Raw genomic sequence first — 23,520 nt, 5'->3', positions numbered from 1 at the left:
TATAGTTCATTTTTGTTATGTTGTCAATAATGCTTCATTGTAATTATGGTCGCCTCCTTAGCAGTGTAGTCAGCGCTGCTGACTGCTATCTATGGGATCCGGGCTCGATTCCCGGTAGTGGCAGGGATTTTTCCCTTGTGGGAGAAATGGAAGCGGCTGAACAGACCCTCATGATGCCAGTTGTGGAGCTACTAGAACGAGTAGTAGCGTTACTAGGTTTGCTAACCCTGGAACGGCCAGATGAGCAGTGTGATGACACCACGCATCTTGATAACGCCGTTGGTTGAGGATGACATGGCGTTCAATCGGCCCCGATTAGTCCTCCTGTGGCCAGAAAGGTGGTACTTGCTTCCTTCTTTTTATTACAGAGGAGGTCCCGCAAAAAACCGGCACGCCTCACGTACCTGTTAATCGTGTTTTTAGTCGCATTGCTTGTGACGTGGCAACACTGTCTCGAAAGTTGGCTACACTGCATTTTATCGTAAAGTTGAATGCAGCTGTGTCTTCGTGCGTCAGTTGTTGTGAGAAGCTCGTATTGTTAAGTTATTACATAAAGGGGCAGTTTGCACTAGAACAGTGAATTGATATTGTGGAGTGTTACATAAAAACAGGCTCCATCAAGGAATGTAAAGAAATGTTTCAAGCGAAGTATCCTGGTAGGAAACTGCATACGACCTACACTATTTAAGATCTGTACAAGAAATGGAGGGCTGTAGGATCCGTTCAGAATGTAGAGGGAAACAGCAGACCACCAGTGAGGACCCCTGGAACTATAGACAGAATTCGCATGGACATAATGAGAAGTCCTCGCAAATTGGTAAAGTTATCGCAGCAGGTTGGTGTATCTCGTACATCGTGTCATCGTGTACTAAATCTAAGCCCATCGTGCGAATGTGGAGAAAGAGTTGAAATTTGAGGATCAGGAATAAAGAGTTCATTATTCTGTCCGGCTGTTAACATCAATTGCTAACTGTATCTTGGACCCCTTGCTTTACTTCGTGTCAGATAATGTAAACTCCCAGAATTGCAGATACTGTGTGTAGGACAAACCACATATTCTGCATGAAGAACCTCTCCACTCAGTGAAGACAGGTATTTGGTGTGCGTTGTCTGGCATACGTGTTACTGGCCCCATAATTTTCATTTACACCTTAAACAGTGCCAGATATCTAGAGATATTTGACTCTTTCTATTCACAATTAACAGCTGCAGAGAAGATGTACGCAGTGTTTCAAGAAGAGGGAGCGATCACTCACATATCTAATCGAATTTTATGGTCCACACCACCAATGTGATCCTTGAAGACAGAGTTGTCTCTGGCTCCTAAGTCCCCAGGCTTAACATAGTGTGATTTTTATTTATGGGATACATTAAAAAACAAAGTAAATGCTCGCAATCCTCGCGCAATAGACGATCTTAAATGGAACATTACTAGAGAAATTAACATCACGCCTGCAGAATTACAGCGTGTTGCGGGTAACGTCAAGAGGAAGCCGCCTTGCCAAGATGCCCATGGCCACCTCTTCCAGCATCTCTTACGAACATGTAGAAGCTGACCTAGGGGAAGATCAATTTGGATTCCGTAGAAATGTTGGAACACCTGAGGCAATACTGACCCTACGAATTATCTTAGACGATAGAAAGGCAAACGCGCGTTTCTAGCATATGTAGACTTCGAGAAAGCTTTTGACGATGTTGACTGGAATATTCTCTTTCAAATTCTGAATGTGGCAGGGGTCAAATAAAGGGAGCGAAAGGCTATTTACAATTTGTACAGAAACCAAATGGCAGTTATAAGAGTCGAGGGGCACGATGGGGAAGCAGTGGTTGAGTTGGGAGTGAGAAAGGGTTGTAGCCTATCTTCGATATTCAGTCTGTATATTGAGTAATCAGTAAAGGAAACAGAAGAAAAATTTGGAGTAGGAATTAAAATCTATGGAGAAGAAATAAAAACTTTGAGATTTGCCGACGACATTGTAATTCTTTCAGAGACAGTCCGCAGCTCGTGCTCTTGCGGTAGCGTTCTCGCTTCCTGCGCACGGGGTACCGGGTTCGATTCCCGGCGGGGTTAGGAATTTTCTCTGCCTCGTGATGACTGCGTGTTGTGTGTTTTTCATCATCATTGACTCGCAAGTCGCCGAAGTGGCGTCAACTAAAAAGGACTTGCAATACGGCGGCCGAACTTCCCCGCATGGGGCCTCCCCGCCAACAATTCCATACGATCATTTCATTTCATTTTTCAGAGACAGCATAGGACCTGGAAGAGCAGTTGAACGGAATGGACAGTGTCTTGAGAGGAGGATATACGATGAACATCAAGAAAAGCAAAACGAGGATAATGGAATGTAGTCGAATTAAATCGGGTGATGCTGAGGGAATTAGATTAGGAGATGAGACACTTAAAGTAGTATATGAGTTTTGCTATTTGGGGAGCAAAATAACTGATAATGATAGAAGCAGAGAGGATATAAAATGTATTCTAGTTATGGCAAGGAAAGCGTTTCTAAAGAAGAGAAATTTGTTAACATCGAGTATTGATTTAAGTGTCAGGAAGTCTTTTCTGAAAGTATTTGTATGGAGTGCAGCCACGAATGGAAGTGAGACGTGGACTATAAATAGTTTAGACAAGCAGAGAATAGATTTCGAAAGGTGGTGATACAGGAGAATGCTGAAAATTAGATGGGTAGATCACGTAACTAATTAGGAGGTACTGAACAGAATTGGGGAGAAGAGGAATTTTTGGCACAGTTTGACTAGAAGAAGGGATCGGTTGGTAGGACACTGTCTGAGGCGTCAAGGGATCATCAATTTAGTATTGGAGGGAAGCGAGGAGGGTAACAGTTGTATAGGGAGACCATGGCATAAATACACTTAACAGATTCAGAAGATGAAGAAACTTGCACATGGTAGAGTAGCATGGAGAACTGCAACAGACCAGTCTCTGGACTGAGTACCATAACAACAACAACATGTTTTTAACATTACTGTTATCAGTTTCTTTAGTTAATTAATTGTTACTTCAATCTCGGGCCTAAGGTGTACCTGTTTTATGGGGGACACCCTGTACAAAATTATTGAATTTGTTAAATCTATATAGCCATAATGCAGACCGGCACTTTTGAGCGGGGGGATTTTGGCCAGCGGCGTACGATCGCCTCGGTTCGGCTCTGTTAGAAGAAATGACAACGAAATGAACACACTTAGCTGCTTACAGGCGTTCACATACGTCAACGGGGAGAGATGAAAATGTGTGCCCCGACCGGAACTCGAACCCGGGATCTCCTGCTTACATGGCAGACGCCCTATCCATCTGAGCCACCGAGGACACAGAGGATAGCGCGACTGCAGGGATTTATCTCTGGCACGCCTCCCGCTAAACCCACATTCTCAACGTATTGTCCCGCACTACATTCGTAGTGCTCCCGCCCATTATACTCATTACTCGCGGAGCGTTGCCGATTCCCGTAAGAGTTCGACCACTGTTTGTGCATTCGCACAGAAGAAGAAGATGATCAAGTGGCCGGTGAGCCTTAACTATACAGGGTGTTACAAAAAGGTACGGCCAAAGTTTCAGGAAACATACCTCACACACAAAGAAAGAAAATATGTTATGTGGACATGTGTCCGGAAACGCTTACTTTCCATGTTAGAGCTCATTTTATTACTTCTCTTCAAATCACATTAATCATGGAATGGAAACACACAGCAACAGAACGTACTAGCGTGACTTCAAACACTTTGTTACAGCAAATGATCAAAATGTCCTCCGTTAGCGAGGATACATGCATCCACCCTCCGTCGCATTGAATCCCTGATGCGCTGGTGCAGCCCCGGAGAATGGCGTATTGTATCACAGCCGTCCACAATACGAGCACGAAGAGTCTCTACATTTGGTACCGGGGTTGCGTAGACAAGAGCTTTCAAATGCCCCCATAAATGAAAGTCAAGAGTGTTGAGGTCAGGAGAGCGTGTAGGCCATGGAATTAGTCCGCCCCTAACAATCCAAAGGTCACCGAATCTGTTGTTGAGAAGCGTACGAACACTTCGACTGTAAAGTGCATGAGCTCCATCGTGCATGAACCACATGTTGTGTCTTACTTGTAAAGGCACATGTTCTAGGAGCACAGGTAGAGTATCCCGTATGAAATCATGATAACGTGCTACATTGAGCGTAGGTGGAAGAACATGGGGCCCAATCAAGACATCACCAACAATGCCTGCCCAAACGTTCACAGAAAATCTGTGTTCATGACGTGATTGTACAATTGCGTGCGGTTTCTTGTCAGCCCACACATGTTGATTGTGACAATTTACAATTTGATCACGTTGGAAAGAGAACATTTGCACTGAAATGAGGATTGACACATTGTTGGATGAACCATTCGTAGAAGTGTACCCGTGGAGGCCAATTAGCTTCTGATAGTACCTGCACACGCTGTACATGGTACGGAAACAACTGGTTCTCCCGTAGCACTCTCCATACAGTGACGTGGTCAATGTTACCTTGTACAGCAGCAACTTCTCTGACGCTGACATTAGGGTTATCGTCAACTGCACGAAGAATTGCCTCGTCCATTGCAGGTGTCCTCGTCGTTCTAGGTCTTCCCCAGTCGCGAGTCATAGGCTGGAATGTTCCGTGCTCCCTAAGACGCCGATCAATTGTTTCGAACGTCTTCCTGTCGGGACACATTCGTTCTGGAAATCTGTCTCGATACAGACGTACCGCGCCACGGCTATTGCCCCGTGATAATCCATACATCAAATGGGCATCTGCCAACTCCGCTTTTGTAAACATTGCACTGACTGCAAAACCACGCTCGTGATGAACACTAACCTGTTGACGCTACGTACTGATGTGCTTGGTGGTGGTGGTGGTTAGTGCATAACGTCCCGTCGACAACGAGGTCATTAGAGACGGAGCGCAAGCTCGGGTTAGGGAAGGATTGGGAAGGAAATCGGCCGTGCCCTTTCAAAGGAACCATCCCGGCATTTGCCTGAAACGATTTAGGGAAATCACGGAAAACCTAAATCAGGATGGCTGGAGACGGGATTGAACCGTCGTCATCCCGAGTGCGAGTCTGATGTGCTTGATGCTAGTACTGTAGAGCAATGTGTCGCATGTCAACACAAGCACCGAAGTCAACATTTTCCTTCCTTCAATTGGACCAACTGGCGGTGAATCGAGGAAGTACAGTACATACGGACGAAACTAAAATGAGCTCTAATATGGAAATTAAGCGTTTCCGGACACATGTCCACATAACATCTTTTCTTTATTTGTGTGTGAGGAATGTTTCCTGAAAGTTTGGCTGTCCCTTTTTGTAACACCCTGTATATACTAAGATGGTATCTGTTCTTTCGGACATGTCCGAAAGAATAGATATATCTGTTAGAAGAGTCTGCGCGTATAATGTGCAGTTTACAGACAAGGTGTGCTAGCCAGATCGTTCACTTGTTCGTTCATAGGGCAACGTGATCCCAATTCGCATTGAGCATTCATGTTCTGCTACGGTAACGAGAAGCGAGAAGGTAAAGCTGTTGGGTCTGGCACGAACAGGCTGTAGCCGCGTGCAAATCGGCTGCGCAGCAGTAGCGGCAGCGGTGGGGTAATTACTTCGCGAGAGGCTAGTCCAGTCTGCGGAGACAGCGGCGGCGTGGGCAGCAGCGGCAGGAAGCGCCGCAATTGGCTCAATCTGGCTGCTGCGGCTGGTGGGCAGGTGCGCGGGAGGAAGGGGGGGGGGGCACCACGTACCGGCGGGCTGCGCCGAGGTGGCTCAGTCGCGGCCGCGCCACCGCAAGCACAGCCTGCAGCCATGGACAACGCCGACGCGCTCACAGAGGCGTAAGTCTCACCTGTTGCTGCTGCCGCTGCCGCTGCCGCAGGGCGCCTGGCGCTCCGCTTCCCTCGCAACAAGTCGCTAGCTACGGCGCTGCCTCCTTAATTGTATGACAGCGTGCGCCGCACTGGCAACAAACACCATTGTCGCTGCTATCCGACCGCATAGCGTAAAGAATAGTTTAAAAACGACAAATGCTGATGGCTTTATTGAAAAATAGAACATTTCGATGTGATTGCATCAGTAGTGGTCGTCGTCGTGTTTTTCTATATTGCTAATAATGTTAATACGAGGGTCACTCCAAAAGAAATGCGCGCTATTTTTTTTTTTTTAAATCCATCTTTTATTCTACATGTTTGAAAGTTTTACAGTGTGTAGATACATCCTTTAGGAACAATATTTTCATTTCTCCACATAATTTCCATCCCTCTCAACTGCCTTACGCCATCTTGGAACCAGCGCCTGTGTACCCGCACGGTAAAATTCTGGACCAACCTGTAGGAACCACTGTTTGGCAGCGTGCACAAGGGAGTCATCCCCTTCAAACCTTGTTCGACGAAGAGAGTCTTTCAGTTTCCCAAAGAGATGATAGTCACATGGAGCCAGGTCTGGACTGTAAAGCGGGTGTTTCAGTGTTGTCCATCCTAGTTTTGTGATCGCTTCCGTGGCTTTTTGACTGACATGTGGCCGTGCATTGTCGTGCAACAGCAAAACATCCTGCTTTTGCCGATGTGGTCGAACACGACTCAGTCGAGCTTGAAGTTTTTTCAGTGTCGTCAAAAAAATGGTTCAAATGGCTCTGAGCACTATAGGACTTAACTTCTGAGGTCATCAGTCCCCTAGAACTTAGAACTACTTAAAAGTAACTAACCTAAGGACATCACACCCATCCATGCCCGAGGCAGGATTCGAACCTGCGACCGTAACGGTCACGCGGTTCCAGACTGTTGCGCCAAGAACCGCTCGGCCACCGCGGCCGGCTCAGTGTCGTCACAAATGCATCACAATTTATGATGGTTCCACTTGGCATGATGTCCACAAGCAAGAGTCCTTTGGAATCGAAAAACACCGTAGCCATAACTGTTCCAGCAGAAGTTGCAGTTCTGAATTTTTTTTTTTTTTTGCGTGAATCTGCATGCACTCCATTGATTGCCGCTTCGTCTCTGGTGAAAAATGATAGAGCCATGTTTCATTACTTGTCACAATTCTTCCAAGAAATTCATCTCCACCATTCTGGTACTGTTCCAAAAGTGTTGTACAGGAAGGGGAGGGGTATGACTGGTATAGGTACAGTATCGTGTCAGCATTAGAAATTAGGGATGAATGATGGGGTTGTTGGCAGTGATCCATCGGAAGCTGTAGAACTGCAGCAGATGCTTAACATGGGACAGCAGGTTAGGGAATTCATGAACTAATATTGGGGAGGGGGAAGGGATGCGGAGTGTGACACAAGGTGTGTGATGTTTAAGCATTTGAACGACGTGATTTAATTTTAGCGGAGAGGGCAATCGGGCGACATCTGATCAGACGAGAATAGATCCTTTCCAGGCTCTATGGGTATGGAGGAAGGTGGAGAAATGGAAACCCCATATTTGGCCGATTAATAGTTGTAATCTACGTGGACTTACAGCTCGATGTCAGCTTACGATCGAGAGTGTATCTTAATTATTTTAGAGCATTGGATAAAACGAATGAAAACTGAAAGATAGAAATTACGGGGACGAAAAAGACCGCTGGTTCGTTTCGACAGTGAACATTTGAAGAATCAACTGGAGTGCTCTCTAGAAGTTGGCGCTGAAGAAATGGGAGCGATTTCTGAAACGCAGAGTGTCGTCTGCATACTGGAAGGTGTTGTAGGCTATGTCTGCAGGATAGGAGTGTGAAGAGGACCTTCTATTAAAATACAAAGTATGTGGTATCTTTGGTGGAAAAGTAGGATGGATGATTGAACAGGACGGTTGCTGCATAAGTTGCCAGAAAGGAGGACATAAGATTGGGATAAACTGATCCAAATGCACGAGGGCAGAGGAGCCCGTAGAAACCTTTTGAAAATCATGGAAATTGTAAACCAGAATGACTTGACGGGGACTGAAAGCTCCCGCCTCGTGAATGCTAGACCATTGCTTTAACCAATGAGCCACCTCGTTCAGTGTGATCACTGGGAGCACCGCTGTCTTGCAAGACGCGGAATGTACCATATTACTCTATGAATCTAATTCGCTGTGGCAAGCAGAAGTGCAAGTTCTCTACTTTTAAATGTGCGAAATACCATTCCGCTCCCTGTCTGCATGTAAATAACATGTATGACGGATCCATAGCCTCCAGGGATAACACCAAAGGCGAACACACCCATTCATGAACGAGACTAATAAAGCTGTGGCGAGTCAGGTAAACTACCCATATTTTCTGCAGGTAACGGTATAATTGGTGTACTACGCAAATATACACTGACGAGTTAATACATTACGCTCTAAACAGAAAAAAAAGACGACGCACCACGAAGGAATTATCAGAATGGGACAGAAGTACTTTACATACAAATAAATGGTCACAATATCAGAAAAAATTGAACATTTATTCAAGACAAATACTTTCAAAAATTGAGAAAGTCAGTAACGCCGTGGTCCACCACTGACCCTTATGCGAGCAGTTTTTCGACTTGGCCTTGATTAATAGAGTTTTTGGATGTCCTCTGGAGGGATATCATACAACATTCTGCCCAACTGGCACGTTAGAACGTAAAAATTCCGAGATGGTAGGAGTGCCCTGCCTTTAATGCTCCAACCGTTCTCAATTGGGGAGAGATCTGTTGACCTTGGTGGCCAATGTAGGGTGTGGCAAGCAACAGAAACTCTCGCTGTGTGCGAATGGGCATAACCTCATTGAAATGTAGGTCTAAAATGGATTGCCATGTATGTTGTGCGTACTGTAAGACCTTCAGTACACACACCATCAGATTATTTGACTTGTCGCTCTAACGAAGTAGGCGAGTGTCAGCAGTATGTCTCGTGGTCTTATCGTGGCGCGTTTATCTTCTGCCGTTAGGTCAGCCGATAGAAATGCCACTTGCTCGCTTAGAGTAGGAGATTGACGGTGACCAACTTTAAATAGAACTTGATTAATTTTCACACACAGTTATTAAAATAATAACCAGCATAAAAATTACTTAACTTGGTTCTGGATGCTATTTACTATTGACAATCTGAAGTTCCTTTGGTATTAGTACGTTAATCTTATTCTCACATACATCTCTGATACTTGACAAAAGTGTCTATACATTTATCTTCATGGCTATGTAGGAATATGGTAATCTTATTAGGCGCAGACTGAAACTTGACCATAGATTGGTACAGACTGGTGCAGACAAATGCAGACTGACTAATCGGAGGTCTGTACACCCGTTATAATACCTCGCGCGTTTATGTATCACTGCGCGAGTGTGATCCGCAAGGAGAAAAGGTTCTACGTTAGCAGCAATCTCATTGGCTGCGTTACATATTAATACGCGGATCGGCGGAAGCAGAATTTGGTCCATCTCTATGGCAGCGCCTTCTCGTAGTGCGGAGACGGATGAGTGCTGCGCCTGCGCTGTTGTACTTCGCGGGGCGCGCTCTAGTGGGAAATTTGTGTACGCGCTGACTACGCGGAACTATGTACACAACACCATGAAATGCAACAAAATGGAGTGTAAAATATTGTCCACGTACCGCTGTGCCGTAAGGGTGCCGCCGATGACAACCACAGAGGTACTGCTATGAAAAGAAATGTCACTCCAGACCATACTACTGTTCGCCGGGCATATGTCGAGCGACAGTCAGGGTGGTGTCTCTCCGCTGTCTGGGACATCTCCAGACACTTCTTCGGCCCGGTATCTTATTAATGGGAGTAGAATTGTCTTTAGTGATGAGTTCCGCTTCAAACTAAGCCCCGATCACCAGCGAAGACAAGCCAGGAGACGCCTGGACAGCGGCGGGATACCAATCCACCGTCGTCCGCCTTACGGCCCGACAACCAGAAATGATGGTCTGGGGTGCCATTTCTCTTTATAGCAGGAACCTTTTGGTTGCCATCCGCGGGTTCCTTACGGCACAGCGGTACATCGACGATATTCTATTGCTCGTTTTTTTCCATTCGTAGCAAGCCCTCTTGGGCTTACATTTCAACTGGATAATGCCCTCTGGCACACGCCGAGACTTTCCATTGCTTGTCTTTGTCATTGGCAGCAAGGTCGCCGGATATCTCCGTAATTCAGGACGTTTAGAGCATTATGGACAGAGTCTTTCAACCAGTTTAGGATTTTTACGATATAACGCGTCAGTTTAAGGGGGGGGGGGGATGGTAGGACGTCAAACGGGCCGTCTTTGAGGAGGAGAGACACCACAGGACATTTTAATTCCCACTGTCTATACTTTTACCAATAAATTCATAAACCTTTGTCAGAATGACCAGGAAGGATTAAGGATTCACAATCATAGCAGTGGAAGTTAAAAAAAAATACATTTTTTTTACATGTGAAAGTTCATCATTTTTTCATTTCTATTGGCTGCATTTGTTGCTATAGGTACACGTTTCTTCATAAGTAAGGGAGATTATTCGATGAATTTTGCACAGCATACAAACCATACTTACAGGTGTATGAAACTCTGTAAATTATTTAATTTATGAAAAAATGAATGTGATGTTACGTTTTAAGCTTCATGTTTAGAAAAAACTCATATTTTATAGTTAATTATCTCAATTTTTACCAAAGTTTTTAATAGATTTGGAAAATTCTAGAGTTTCATACACCTGTAAGTATGGTTTGTATGCTGTGCAAAATTCATCGAAGAATCTCCCTTATTTATGAATGAAAGTGTACCTATAGCAACAAATGCGGCCAATGGTAAGTGAGAAAAGGTGAAATACAAATGTAAAAAAATAAATTATTTTCTTATATTTTTGAACTTCCACCACTATAAGTGTAAATCCTGAATCCTTTCTTATCATTGTGACAAAGTTTTATGAATTTATTTTTAAAAGTATAGACAGTGGAAATTAAAAATTCCTGTGGTCATTCTGACAAAAGTTTATGAATTTATTTTTAAAGGTATAGACAGTGGAAATTAAAAATTCCTGTGGTGTCTCTCCTGCTCCAAGTCGTCCCGTTTGACGTCCTACCCCCCCTTGACAGAATTTAGCACGATATCCCTCAGGAGCGCATCCAACAATTGTGTCAATCAGTGCCAAGCCGAAAAACTGCTTGCGTAAGGGCCAGATCTGGATCAGCATGTTAATGACTTTCTCAGATTGTGCAGCTCTTTCTCTCGAATAAATCTTTCAATTTTTTATGAAACTGTAATCATTTGTTTGTCTGTACATGCATATCACATCTACTGATTGCCGTACCATTCCGATAATTCCTTCGTGGTGTGCTGATTTATTTTTGTCTTAGAGTGCATATAAGTGGTGTGGACGAGAATGAAGAATCATTCTAATGACGACAGGGGCTGCGGATGGCGATTTTGACAAGGGAAATTTTGAGAAAGGGCGAGTAGTTGTGGCCCGGCGTCTGGGAATGGGAATGTGGTTGAAGAATGTGAAACCACGAATAGGCGGCATGATGTTGGACGTCCACGCCTCATCACAGAACACAGAAGTTGGAAGCTGTGAAGGAGGAGAGACGGTAAACTGTGGCACATATGGCGACAGAGTACAATGCTGAAGTACTTCAAATCACACTGCTCAGCGGACATTTTTCAACATGGGGCTCTGCAGCAGCCGAGCGGAGTGGCCGCCTGGTTTGAGGCGCCATGTCACGCATTGCGCGGCCCCTCCTGCCGGAGATTCGAGTCCTCCCTCGGGCATGGGTGTGTGTGTTGCTCTTAGCGTAAGTTAGTTTAAGTAGTGCCTAAGTCTAGGGACAGATGACCTTAGCAGTTTGGTGCCTTAGGAATTCACACACATTTGAACATTTTGCTCTGCAGTAGACGACCATTGCGTGTTGCCACGTTCACCCAGCGACATCACATTTACATTTACACTGAGTACGGGATCAACAAAATCGAACACGGATCAATGTAAACATGTCACCTGGTCGGATGAATCGCGTTTCTTGTTACACCAGGTCGATGGTACTAACCTGGTACGCCGGCCGCGGTGGCCGTGCGGTTCTAGGCGCTGCAGTCCGGAATCGCGGGACTGCTACGGTCGCAGGTTCGAATCCTGCCTCGGGCATGGATGTGTGTGATGTCCTTAGGTTAGTTAGGTTTAAGTAGTTCTAAGTTCTAGGGGACTGATGACCTAAGATGTTAAGTCCCATGGTGTTCAGAGCCATTTGATCCTGGTACGCTGTCATCCAGGCTAGCGACTGCTCTAAATATGCTGCGTGGGACGCAGGCCGTTGGGGCCACTATTATGCTATGAGGGGGGGGGGGGCATACACCTGAGCTTCCATGTTACCAGTAGTAGTAGTCGAGGGCTACATGAACCTTATTGCAGACCACCTGCTTTCCTTATACTTGATGTTTTCCCCGACGGCGTTGGTATCCCCTGGCAGGATCACTGTTCATGTCACTACAGTGGTTTGAGGAACTTGATGAACTCAAGTTGATGTCTTAGCCACCAAATTATTCACCTGATCTGAAACCGATGGAAAACACCGCGATACTATCGGCCGACAACTTCGTGCCTGCAAACCACCGGTCCCTAATTCACGATAATTGTACGCAGACGTACCTCTGGAAATATATCAAGAGCGTGTCGAATACATGCCAAGCAGAATCGCTCCTGCATTGCTTTCCAAAAGTGAGAATAACCCGCTGTTAAGCAGGTGGTCACAATATTTTGGCCAGTCAGTGTACTTGGACTCCTTATGAGCGTGTGTGTGGTGCATGGTCCTCAATATAGGTTTTATGGGTTGACCACTGATTTTTCAGCTGCCCTGCAGGGCTAGGTATACTAGTCACCAATAATGGCGCTCACCTCAGTTGCTAACCTCCTGCTATCTTCCAGAGACGTGATAACGACGGGTTGGTTTATTGTGTTTACACGATCCTCGATACACGTTAACTACGGTACGCCGGCCGCGGTGGTCTAGCGGTTCTGGCGCTGCAGTCCGGAACCGCTGGACTGCTACGGTCGCAGGTTCGAATCCTGCCTCGGGCATGGGTGTGTGTGATGTCCTTAGGTTAGTTAGGTTTAAGTAGTTCTAAGTTCTAGGGGACTTATGACCTAAGATGTTGAGTCCCATAGTGCTCAGAGCCATTTGAACTATTTGAACTACGGTACCCTCGAACACTTCACACGTTGAGCGATTTGCGAAATCGAGGCGAGATCCTTCTATAGTTCTATCTCTTTGTAGCTGTTTCAAACTATTTCTGTGTGTATTAGAGATGACACCTTCAGCTCTAGTTATAAGTCTTCCGTTATTTGCAATCGATTTCGTTGTTAGGTTACACCATCTTCAGGCAACTGAATGTAGGAAATGTGCTCGCATATTTTGTCATAACTGAAAAAAATCCAACTGTCGTCCCATAATCTATCGGGAGATGGATGCCGTTGTTGTTGTGGCCTTCAGTCCGAAGACTGGCTTGATACAGCTCTCCACGTTACTCTATCCAGTGAAGCCTCTTCATCTGCAAGTAACTACTGCAACCTGCATTCTTCTGAATGTGCTTAATGTATTTACCTCTTGGTCTCCCTCCACAATTTTTACCCCCCATCCCTCTTTCATCCAGTACTAAACTGGTGATCCATTGATGTGTCAAAACGTATCCTACCAACAGATCCCTTCATCTTAGTCAGGTTGTCCCACAAATTTCTTTTCTCCCCAGTTTTGTTCAGTACTTCCCCGTTAGTTACGTGATCTACTCATCTGATCTTCAGCATTCTTCTGTAGCACCACATTTCAAAAGCTTCTATTCTCTTCTTGTTTAAACTGTTTATCATCCCTTTCCACTTACACACAACACAAAAGACTTCCTTTCTCTTAAATCTATACTCGATGTTAACAAATTTCTGTTCTTCAGAAAAGCTTTTCTCACCCAAATAGCAAAACTCATCCACTACTTTAAGTGTCTCATTTCCTAATCTAATTCCGTTAGCATCACCTGATTTAATTCGACTATATTCAATTATCCTCGTTTTGCTTATGTTGATATTCATCTTATATCCTCCTTTCAAGACACTGTCCATACCATTCAACTGCTCTACCAAGTCCTTTGATATCCGTGACAGAGTTACAAAGTCATCGGCAAACCTCAAAGTTTTTATTTCTTCTCCCTGGACTTTAATTCCTACTCCAAAGTTCTCTTTGGTTTCCTTCACTGCTCGCTGAATATACAGATTGAACAACATCGGGGATAGGCTACAACCCTGTCTATCTCTCTTCTCAACCACTGCTACCCTTTCATGCCCCTCGACTCTTACAACTGCCATCTGGTTTCTGTTCAAATTGTAAATAGCCTTTCGCTCCCGTATTATACCCCTCCCACCTTTAGATTTTGAAAGAGAGTATTCAAAAAAATGGTTCAAATGGCCCTGAGCACTATGGGACTTAACATCTATGGTCATCAGTCCCCTAGAACTTAGAACTACTTAAACCTAACTAGCCTACGGACATCACACAACACCCAGTCATCACGAGGCAGAGAAAATCCCTGACCCCGCCGGGAATCGAACCCGGGAACCCGGGCGCGGGAAGCGAGAACGCTACCGCACGACCACGAGCTGCGGACTTGAAGTTGTTCTTGAAGTCTGAGGGTATTTCGCCTGTCTCACACGCCTTGCTCACCAGGTGGAAGAGTTTTGTCATGGCTGGCTCTCATACGGCTATTGGTACTTCTAACGGAGTGTTGTCAACTCCTAGTGCCTTGTTTCGACTTAGGTCTTTCAGTGCTCTGTCAAATCCTTCACGCAGTATCATATCTCCCGTCTCATCTACGTCCTCTATCATTTCCGTAATACTGCCCTCAAATACATCTCCGTTGTATAGACCCTCTATATACATCTTCCACATTTCTGGTTTCCTTTCTTTGCTTAGGGTTGGTTTTCCATCTGAGCTCTTGATATTCATATAGGTGGTTCTCTTTTCTCCAAAGTTCTCTTTCATTTTCCAATAGGTGACATGTATCTTCCTCCTAGCGATGTACAGAGAACAAATTAATTCTTTTTCTCCATAACATTGGAACACTCATTGTTACTGACTAATTGATCCCCTCACTACGGTATATAGAGTTGTGTGGTATTACGCTACAAATACCAAGTGGCCAAAAACAAAATTTTGGCGGTAGTCTTTTGAATGAGCACACCAGATAGTAAATTAATTACCCGCGCCAGACATCACGCTAACGTCGTGAAACGCCGCTTATAGTCTTGATAATGGTTTCAGTTCGGCGGGAAACAGAGTTCACAAGTCTCCTCAGGTGCGCCAAATCCAACTGCAGTAGTTCATTGATGATAAGATTCTGTACAGCTACCAGGCTGTGTGGATGTTGACTCCCACGTGTCACCCGCTGTGCCGTATAGTCCCAGCCATTTTCTGTAGGATTAAGAAAGGGTGATTTAAAGGACCAGCAGAAGTGCTAAGGGTCTTTGAGGATTCGTCAAACCAGGAACGTATGAGTGCAGACCCGTGAATACTGTTGTTCTCCTCTTGGAAATCGAGAGTTCAGCAACATACTCTTCATGAAGATGAAGATTTAGAAGACAGGGTGACAATTGGTCGCTGAGAACGTTGAAATAAATATCCTGGCTCATGTTCTCGGTAACCTGAGTGATTGGGCCCAATTCATGGTACTGAAACACCCCCAAAAGTCACATAATCACCTCCGGCGTTAACTACACAGTGATCAAAAGTATCTGGACACCTGCCTGAAAATGTCTTACAAGTTCATGGTGCCCTCCGTTGGTAATGCTGGAATTCAATATGGTGTTGGCCCACCCTTAGCCTTGACGACAACTTCCACTCTCGCAGGCATACGTTCAATAAGGTGCTGGAAAGTTTCTTGGGGAATGGCAGCCCATTCTTGACGGAGTGCTGCACTGAGGAGAGGTGTCGATGTCGATCGGTGAGGACTGACACGAAGTAGACGTTCCAAAACATCCCGAAGGTGTTCTATAGGATTCAGGTCAGGACTCTGTGCAGGCCAGTCCATTACAGGGATGTTATTGTCGTGTAACCACTTCGCCACAGGCCGTACGTTATAAACAGGTGCTCAATCGTGTTGAAAGATGCAATCGCCATCCACGAATTGCTCTTCACGATGCTTAAAACATCAATGTAGGGCTGTGCTGTGATAGTGCCACGCCTAACAACAAGGGGTGCAAGCCACCTCCATGAAAAACACGAGCACACCATAACACCACCGCCTCTGAATTTGCTGTTGGCACTACACACAATGGCAGATGACGTTCACCGGTCATTCGCCACACCCACTCCCTACCATCAGATCCCCACATTGTGTACCGTGATTCGTCACTCCTCACAACGTTTTTCCGCACTTCAATCGTCCAATGTATATGCTCCCTACACTAAGCGAGGCGTCGCTTGGCATTTATTGGCGTGATGTGTGGCTTATGAGCAGCCACTCGACCATAAAATCCAAGTTTTCTCACTTCCCGCTTAACTGTCATAGTACTTTCTGTGTATCCTGATGCAGTTTGGAATTCCTGTGTGATGTTCTGGACAGATGTCTTCCTATTACACATTACGATCTTCTTCAACTGTGGGCAGTCTTTGTCAGTCAACAGATGAGGTCAGCCTGTACGCTTTTGTGCTGTAAGTGTTCTTTCACGTTTCCACTTCACTAGCACATCGGAAACAGTGGACCTAGGGATGTTTAGGAGTGTGGAAATCTCGCGTACAGACGTATGACACAAGTGACACCCAATCACCTGACCACGTTCGAAGACCGTGAGTTCCGCTAGCGCCCCATTCTGTTCTCTCACGATGTCTAATGACTACTGAGGTCACTGTTATGGAGTACCTGGCAGTAGGTGGCAGCACAATGCACCTAATATGAAAAACGTACGTTTTTGTGGGTGTCTGGATACTTTTGATCACATAGTGCACATCTTCCACACACTTTGGATTAAAGACCTCATGGAGCCGCCAGTACGCTGGACACCTTTTATAAATTGAAAAGAGGCAAAACCGCGCTTCGACGGAAGCAGCTAACCTTCTCCAGTTGGCTAGTGTCCAGTTTCTGTGTCGCGTGATTCGCTGAAGGCGTGGAGCTTTATGTGCTGCTGTGAGAAACGGCCTTTTGAGAGGTACTCGTCTCCAAATGTGTATTGTATACAATGCCTTTTCCAACGTTCGCTTTGAGATTGGTTGAGGTGGACGTGCATTTGCTGACTGCAGCAATTCTTGTCGGGTGTGGAACTGTCATTGACAAGTCGTGAGTCTAGTCTCTGATCCCTGTTGGGTAAGATCTTTTACAATCACTGTTCACAATTCGTGTTACTCGGCTGCAAGCGGCGCGTATAATTCCTTGGAGATAAGTAGGACAGTTCACGTTGATACACCAACCATCAGGCAATTTTATGCCTGTTGTAATCAGAGGCACGTCGAAACACGATAGTTCCTTTGTGCTATTCTGTCACGTCTCCACCTCGATCCACCTTCCCGCTCTCTACCCATCCATCTGACTGGTACGGATACACCACTTCACTGCCATGACTTACATCAGCCGTGGGACTCATGTGACCTCTAGGTACCAGTTATACATTATCTACAATGCTCCAAAGCGACAAGTGGAACCTTTTGAGATTAATACTAATATTATGTCCGGTGAGCTTATATTTATGAATCAACTGACGGATGAAAACGAGAATGATTGGGATTTAATGTCAGGTCAATCATGACGCCTTTAGAGACGAAGTATGACAACAGGAAATCGGCTGTAATCTCCTAAAAGGAACCATTTGCCGTCATCCTCAAGTTCGTTTTAGAAAATCATGAAAAACCCGAATGTAGATGGTAGGAAAGGAATTCTAACCATACTCCTTCATATTATGTGACTAAATGCTTTAACCACAGCAACATCTCTCTTGTAATTCAGTGGTCCTCAGTGTAAATGATAAGTAGAGAGAAAACACTCTCGTACGTAGTTTCCGCATTATCATCATAAAAAGTCTATGGAGTACTACTTAAACTGAAGCAATGAAGTTAGATATTCCTCCTTCGCTTCTCTACGTGCAAGTATGAACGAAGAAAGAAGCTTCAGATTGAACGTTTCATTTAGTCATCAGTCTCATAGTTATGTAGGCACGATGAAGGAAAACGGCTGCCACCTTACTGAAGCAACGACCTAGCATTCACCTGAAGCAGCGTAGATAAGACACTGTAGACTTAAATCGGGATGGCTCTACAAAGCTTTCAACCCTGTCCCTTGAGAATACGAATCCATTCCGAATAAAAACCACATCCCTAAATAACTAAATATGTCGTACTCACAATACGACGCATCCGATTTGTGGGAAGTTAACTCAGTTCTCCAGATTCTTTTCAGTTACTAATATTTTTATGGCATTCTGCTGCATTGCGAAAATAGACTTGAATAAAAATATTAGAATAATGATTCAGTTGTTAGGGATTTATTTCCTTTTGACTTCATGTATAGCTTTATTTCACTTTGCATTTTTGCGTACGTGATGTTTACGACGTAGTGTGGGCACTCCTAATTACTGATACACGTTACGAGGTACTAAACGAAGCGCGGTATGCAAAAAGGCAAGTATTTTACTACTACCCAGTTACAGACCGGAGGAACTCTTGGTTTTTAAATGCAACAACGCACTTCTAAAAGGCTTACGTGTGCTGCTGGAATGAGAGTCGCGGTGATAATCTGCAGTCAACCAGTTAACGAAAGTAACCGAAAAATATTGTAAACGTGAGGAACAACACGTAGATTCTCCCACCGTTACACCATGTTTAGATGGTAATAGAGATGATTCACAGTACATCTTGGTTATTTTTATGAAATATTTTGCTGAGAGATCACTGGATCGTTCCACGATTCTTCTCAAGAGTCTGTAATGCCCTTACAAAGTGTCGATAGGTGGAGCCAGGTGGCAGTGTGTTTCAGCCAGGGAGCGTGTCGAGACAGTCTGTTCGTTAGCCATAAACTCTGTGGCACAGTGTTCAACGCAGCTGCCTAGTAAGCATGTGCTACCGGGTTCGAGTCCCTGTCCGGCATACATTTCCACTAGTCGCCACTGGTCCTGCATAAACTCCCGATACAGCTGATATTATTAGTTCCTTACCTTACCTTTCCTTTCCTTTCCTTTCCTTTCCTTTCCTTTCCTTTCTTCCCCTTCCACCTACAATTTACGCAATATGTATCACAGCTGCAAATTGCGCATGGTGTCTGTTCTTTCAAACATGGCCGAAAGAACGGACACTACGAATTCGTACAATAAAAAAAAGTGCATTGTTCAGTTTAAAAGACCGAGCGTAAGTCCATAACCTCAGTAAAAAGAAAAATTTCTAGTATTAACTATACAGCCAGCCGATGTGGCCGAGCGGTTCTAGGCGCTTCAGTCTGGAACCGCGCGACCGCTACGGTCGCAGCCTCGGGCATGGATGTGCGTGATGTCCTTAGGTTTGTTAGGTTTAAGTAGTTCTAAGTCCTAGGAGACTGATGACCTCAGATGTTAAGTCCCATAGTGCTCACAGCCATTTGAACCATTAACTATACATCAAAGTATTACACATTTTGTAATCTTTGTTACGATAAATCTAACTATTTATGAATTGCTATTGACGCGTTGCATAGCACATTCAGAACGCAGCCGTAGAAACTTGTAGTCTTCCTATCTCATCGATCAGCAGGGCGGTGCGGTTTGGAATCGTGCATCTGTTTGATTCACACGCTTCTTTGGTTCAAATGGCTCTGAGCACTATGGGACTTAACATCTGAGGTCATCAGTCCCCTAGAACTTAGAACTACTTAAACCTAACTAACCTAAGGACATCACACAATCCATGCCCGAGGCAGGATTCGAACCTGCGACCGTAGCGGTCGCGCGGTTGCAGACTGAAGCGCCTAGAACCGCTCGGCCACTCCGGCCGGTCATACGCTTCTTTAACCTTCCCAAGAGGTACATGGTGGTGAATTATACTGACGGCAATCGTCCCATCCTTAAGAATCTTTTGTTAGCACCTTTCAGTAGCCAGTCTGGATTTTACAATTCCAGTGTATCATTTTTTTAGCGTACTTCCGTCATCTGCGCACTTGTTACGGTGAAAGTGTCCTACTGCAAAAGTATACGTTATTCTTGCGAAATGTTTGCTGGCTGGACATATTCGAGTCGTAAAAGTTATATAATAACGCCTTGGGTAGCATAAATGCGAAAGTCTTGCTCACCTATCGTGCAGGTTAGTAAAAGAAAGTGATGGGGAACAGCTGTGCAAAGCCGACCAAATCTGAACACTATTGATACCGTTCGGAGTTACATCACAAAGCCCGCCCGGTTAGCCGTGCGATCTAACGCAGTGCTTCCCGGGAGAGAAGGCGTGCCGGTCCCCGGCACGAATCCGCCCGGCGGAGTAGTGTCGAGCTCCGGTGTGCCGGCCAGCCTGTGGATGGTTTTTAAGACTGTTTTCCATCTGCCTCGGCGAATGCGGGCTGGTTGCCCTTATTCGGCCTCAGTTACACTATGTCGGCGATTGCTGTGCAAACACTGCCTCCATGTACGCATACACTATAATTACTCTACCACGCAAACATTGGGGTTACACTCGTCTGGAATGAGACGTTCCCGGGTGGGTCCATTGGGGGCCGAACCGCATAATAACCCTGGGTTCGGTGTGGGGCGGCGGTGGGGTGAGTGGACCGCCGTAACCTGTTGTGGGGTTGTGTACCATTGAGGGCTACTGCGGGGATGAATCCTATCCGTCGTTTCTACGTTCCCAGTTCAACACATACGTACATGCATACATACATACGTCACAAAAGAACGTGAAGTAATACAAAGCTAGTTACTAAACGTACGCCTGAAGGTTGAACGAGGACTCCACTGACGAACTCTCAGGGATTATTCATGTATACCTGCTTAGTATTTTGACGTAAGGTGCACAGGACGTTTGGAGGCCTGCCACAGAGTTATTGCGTTTCGTTTGATTTCTTGCCCCAGTTAGCTTCCTATCTGTATTGAACTGAAGATAATGCACAACATCGCAAATGTCGACGGTACGTGCTCCCTGTCTCGTTCGGAAAGAAGTTGTTCCAATCAATCACGATGCTTGCTGTGACAACACTAACGCCCACTTCAGTCTGCGCCCTCAAACTTGCATTCAGCACTGCTCGGTTATGTCTCGGGTTTGTTTTTCCGGCAATGTGAGTTTCACGTTAACAGTGGTACATAGCAATAGGGATAGATTTAGTGACGAAGGGTAGGAGTCGTGTATGGGTTCACTGAATGCAGTGGGAGAGCACCACAAATACGCTATGCTGAGCTGTTCCTGCAGAGGCGGCAACCCCATCACAGTACTTTTTCATCTGTACATAAGCACCTGTCAGAAACCGGATCCTCCCGCTATTGCATATTACGGTGATTTTTACTGATATTATTGTGTTTTCACAGAGACAAAAGTGATTGGGGTAAGACCCGAATAAATCGTAATTACATTATTACTCTGTAACGAGCCGCCGGAGACAGGAGGTCCCTTAGTATCCAAACACTAAGAGGGATCTCTGAACAACTTCTGGAAGTCTGTCGCTGGATTCTGGTTCACCCTATACTCTTGACTGTTATATTTCTTCCAAGATGAGTTTTACGTTGCGGTATAATGACGATTTGGCCTATGCAAGTAACGCATGAGGAACGATACACCAACGTACGATTGTTAGCAGAATATTGAAAAATCTTGTAAAAGTACATAGCTGGGTAATCTTTGCTTTTCGTATAGACGAAACTCATCAGGAAATATTTACCAAGAAGTACAGTACTTCATATTTCAGTAATAATAGGGTATTAAATAAATAATAATGAATAATGTAAGAAATAAATTAGAAAATTACTGGCTGCAGCTGCTAGTAATTAGTACTGCTCGAGTCGGAGATAAGCCGTTTCGTTGTCCGCAAGCGGAGGAAAGTGGTGGCCTCAAGTTCCTGATCGCCAGTCTTTGCGCCAATGTCCTGCACTACGTTACAAATATCTCTGCAGTCTCATCAGGTGGGGGCATCTGACTCATTTTCGGATTTTATCTCTTTATAAAATTAACATTTTACAATGCAACAAACGGCACTGATTACGTATTTGTTTATATGTTCGGATGAGCTAACAAAACTAACGGGGTTCCATTTAAAAAACGTAGGTTTGTGTTAAAAAACATACTTCCGTGCATTTTTGTATGGTTTGTATTAACCAATTACACTAGCCCCTCTCCTCACGTTCGGTCTGTGGGATCGATTCGTCAGTATTTGATGTGGTTTACGATATATATCCAGCGATAATGTTAGGTGACTCACCACATATATATATAATCACTTATAAACTCATATAGGAAGTATTTTATTTTATTTTTTAAAATATAATCTACACTGGTTGAAAATGTTAACATTTTTATATGCATTATTTGAAGAGCTAATAAAATCGGTAATTTATTATATAGAAGGCTGTGGATTGCTGTGTTATAAAGGTTAAATTACGTGTTTGTATTGGTCATGTCCAGAAGAGGATGGGCACCAGGTTGAGGAAGTTGAAACTAAGTTTGAGAGACAAGAAACTTTCTGATGGTAAAACAATAAGAGGCAGGCTGACAGACAAAATGATTGATGAACTACAGCAGTATTATGTGATGGCCATTATAAATAATATGAGGATTTGTTGAAAATGAGGCAGACAGTATGTGCTACCTTCTTCCACAGACTGTCAACTGATGAAAAACGAGTAAACCACCTTTGCCGTCCTGGAACTGATTCCTGGTGCAATTACCGCAATGCCCAGTACTCAAACAGTTCATACAGCCATAAACATTCCATCCCAGCAGCAGTAATGGACATCATAAAAACTATTTACAGAGACCTGGCAAATCTTAAATTGCTGAAGAAGTGTCTACATGGTCAGACTCAAAATCCCAATGAGTCGTTCAATAATCTATATGGACTCGCTTACCAAAAAAATAATTTTGTTGGAATGAGGACAGTAAAGTGAGGGGGGGGGGGGGGCAGTGATGCGGTTATTGGTTTTAACGATGGCAGCATTGGTACGGAGAAAGTGCTACAGCATATGGGAACGTGGAGCAAACAGCATTAGAGAACTTGAATGGATGGAGAAGGTTCGCATTGATAAAGCAGAGTATGCAGCACAGTTGGGCACTAAGGAGTCCAGAAAGAAGAAAATAAGAAAAAACTTGGAAATAGATCAGGAGGATGATATACAGTATGGTGCAGGGTGCTTCTGAGTGACTAAAAATAAAAAAAATAAGCATATACTGCGTTTCAGTCTTTTGAAACTTTAGAAGCCGTTCCTGAAAATTTACATTTTCTGATGCATTTTTCCATAAATCTTAGAAACCACTTCGAGTAGGGTATTCAAATATTCAGTGAGTAATAAAATACATATCCTGAGTTTACTGAATTGAAAGAAGAGCATAATGTTATGTATAAATAAAATAATTTAGGATAACGTACAGCCGGCCGGGGTGGCCGAGCGGTTCTAGGCGCTACAGTCTAGAACCGCGCGACCACTACGGTCG

At 44.6% G+C, this 23,520-nt stretch overlaps 1 protein-coding gene across 2 annotated transcripts in view; it reads left to right on the top strand.

Moving 5' to 3' along the window:
* Window positions 1–5,777: 5,777 nt before the first annotated feature.
* LOC126184746 (excitatory amino acid transporter 1) overlaps window positions 5,778–23,520 on the top strand; it is a 738,875-nt gene continuing 721,132 nt past the window's right edge. For both annotated transcript variants that reach the window (XM_049927283.1, XM_049927282.1), the window contains exon 1: window positions 5,778–5,842. In XM_049927283.1, coding sequence (XP_049783240.1) covers window positions 5,814–5,842 — 29 coding nt within the window. In that variant the 5' untranslated portion in view covers window positions 5,778–5,813. The remainder of the gene's footprint in view (window positions 5,843–23,520) is intronic.

This window comes from Schistocerca cancellata, chromosome 4 (genome assembly GCF_023864275.1).
Source record: "Schistocerca cancellata isolate TAMUIC-IGC-003103 chromosome 4, iqSchCanc2.1, whole genome shotgun sequence".
NCBI classification, from domain to species: domain Eukaryota; kingdom Metazoa; phylum Arthropoda; class Insecta; order Orthoptera; family Acrididae; genus Schistocerca; species Schistocerca cancellata.
The sequence above is the reverse complement of the archived record's forward strand: the minus strand, read 5'-3'. Positions and strand labels throughout refer to the sequence as shown.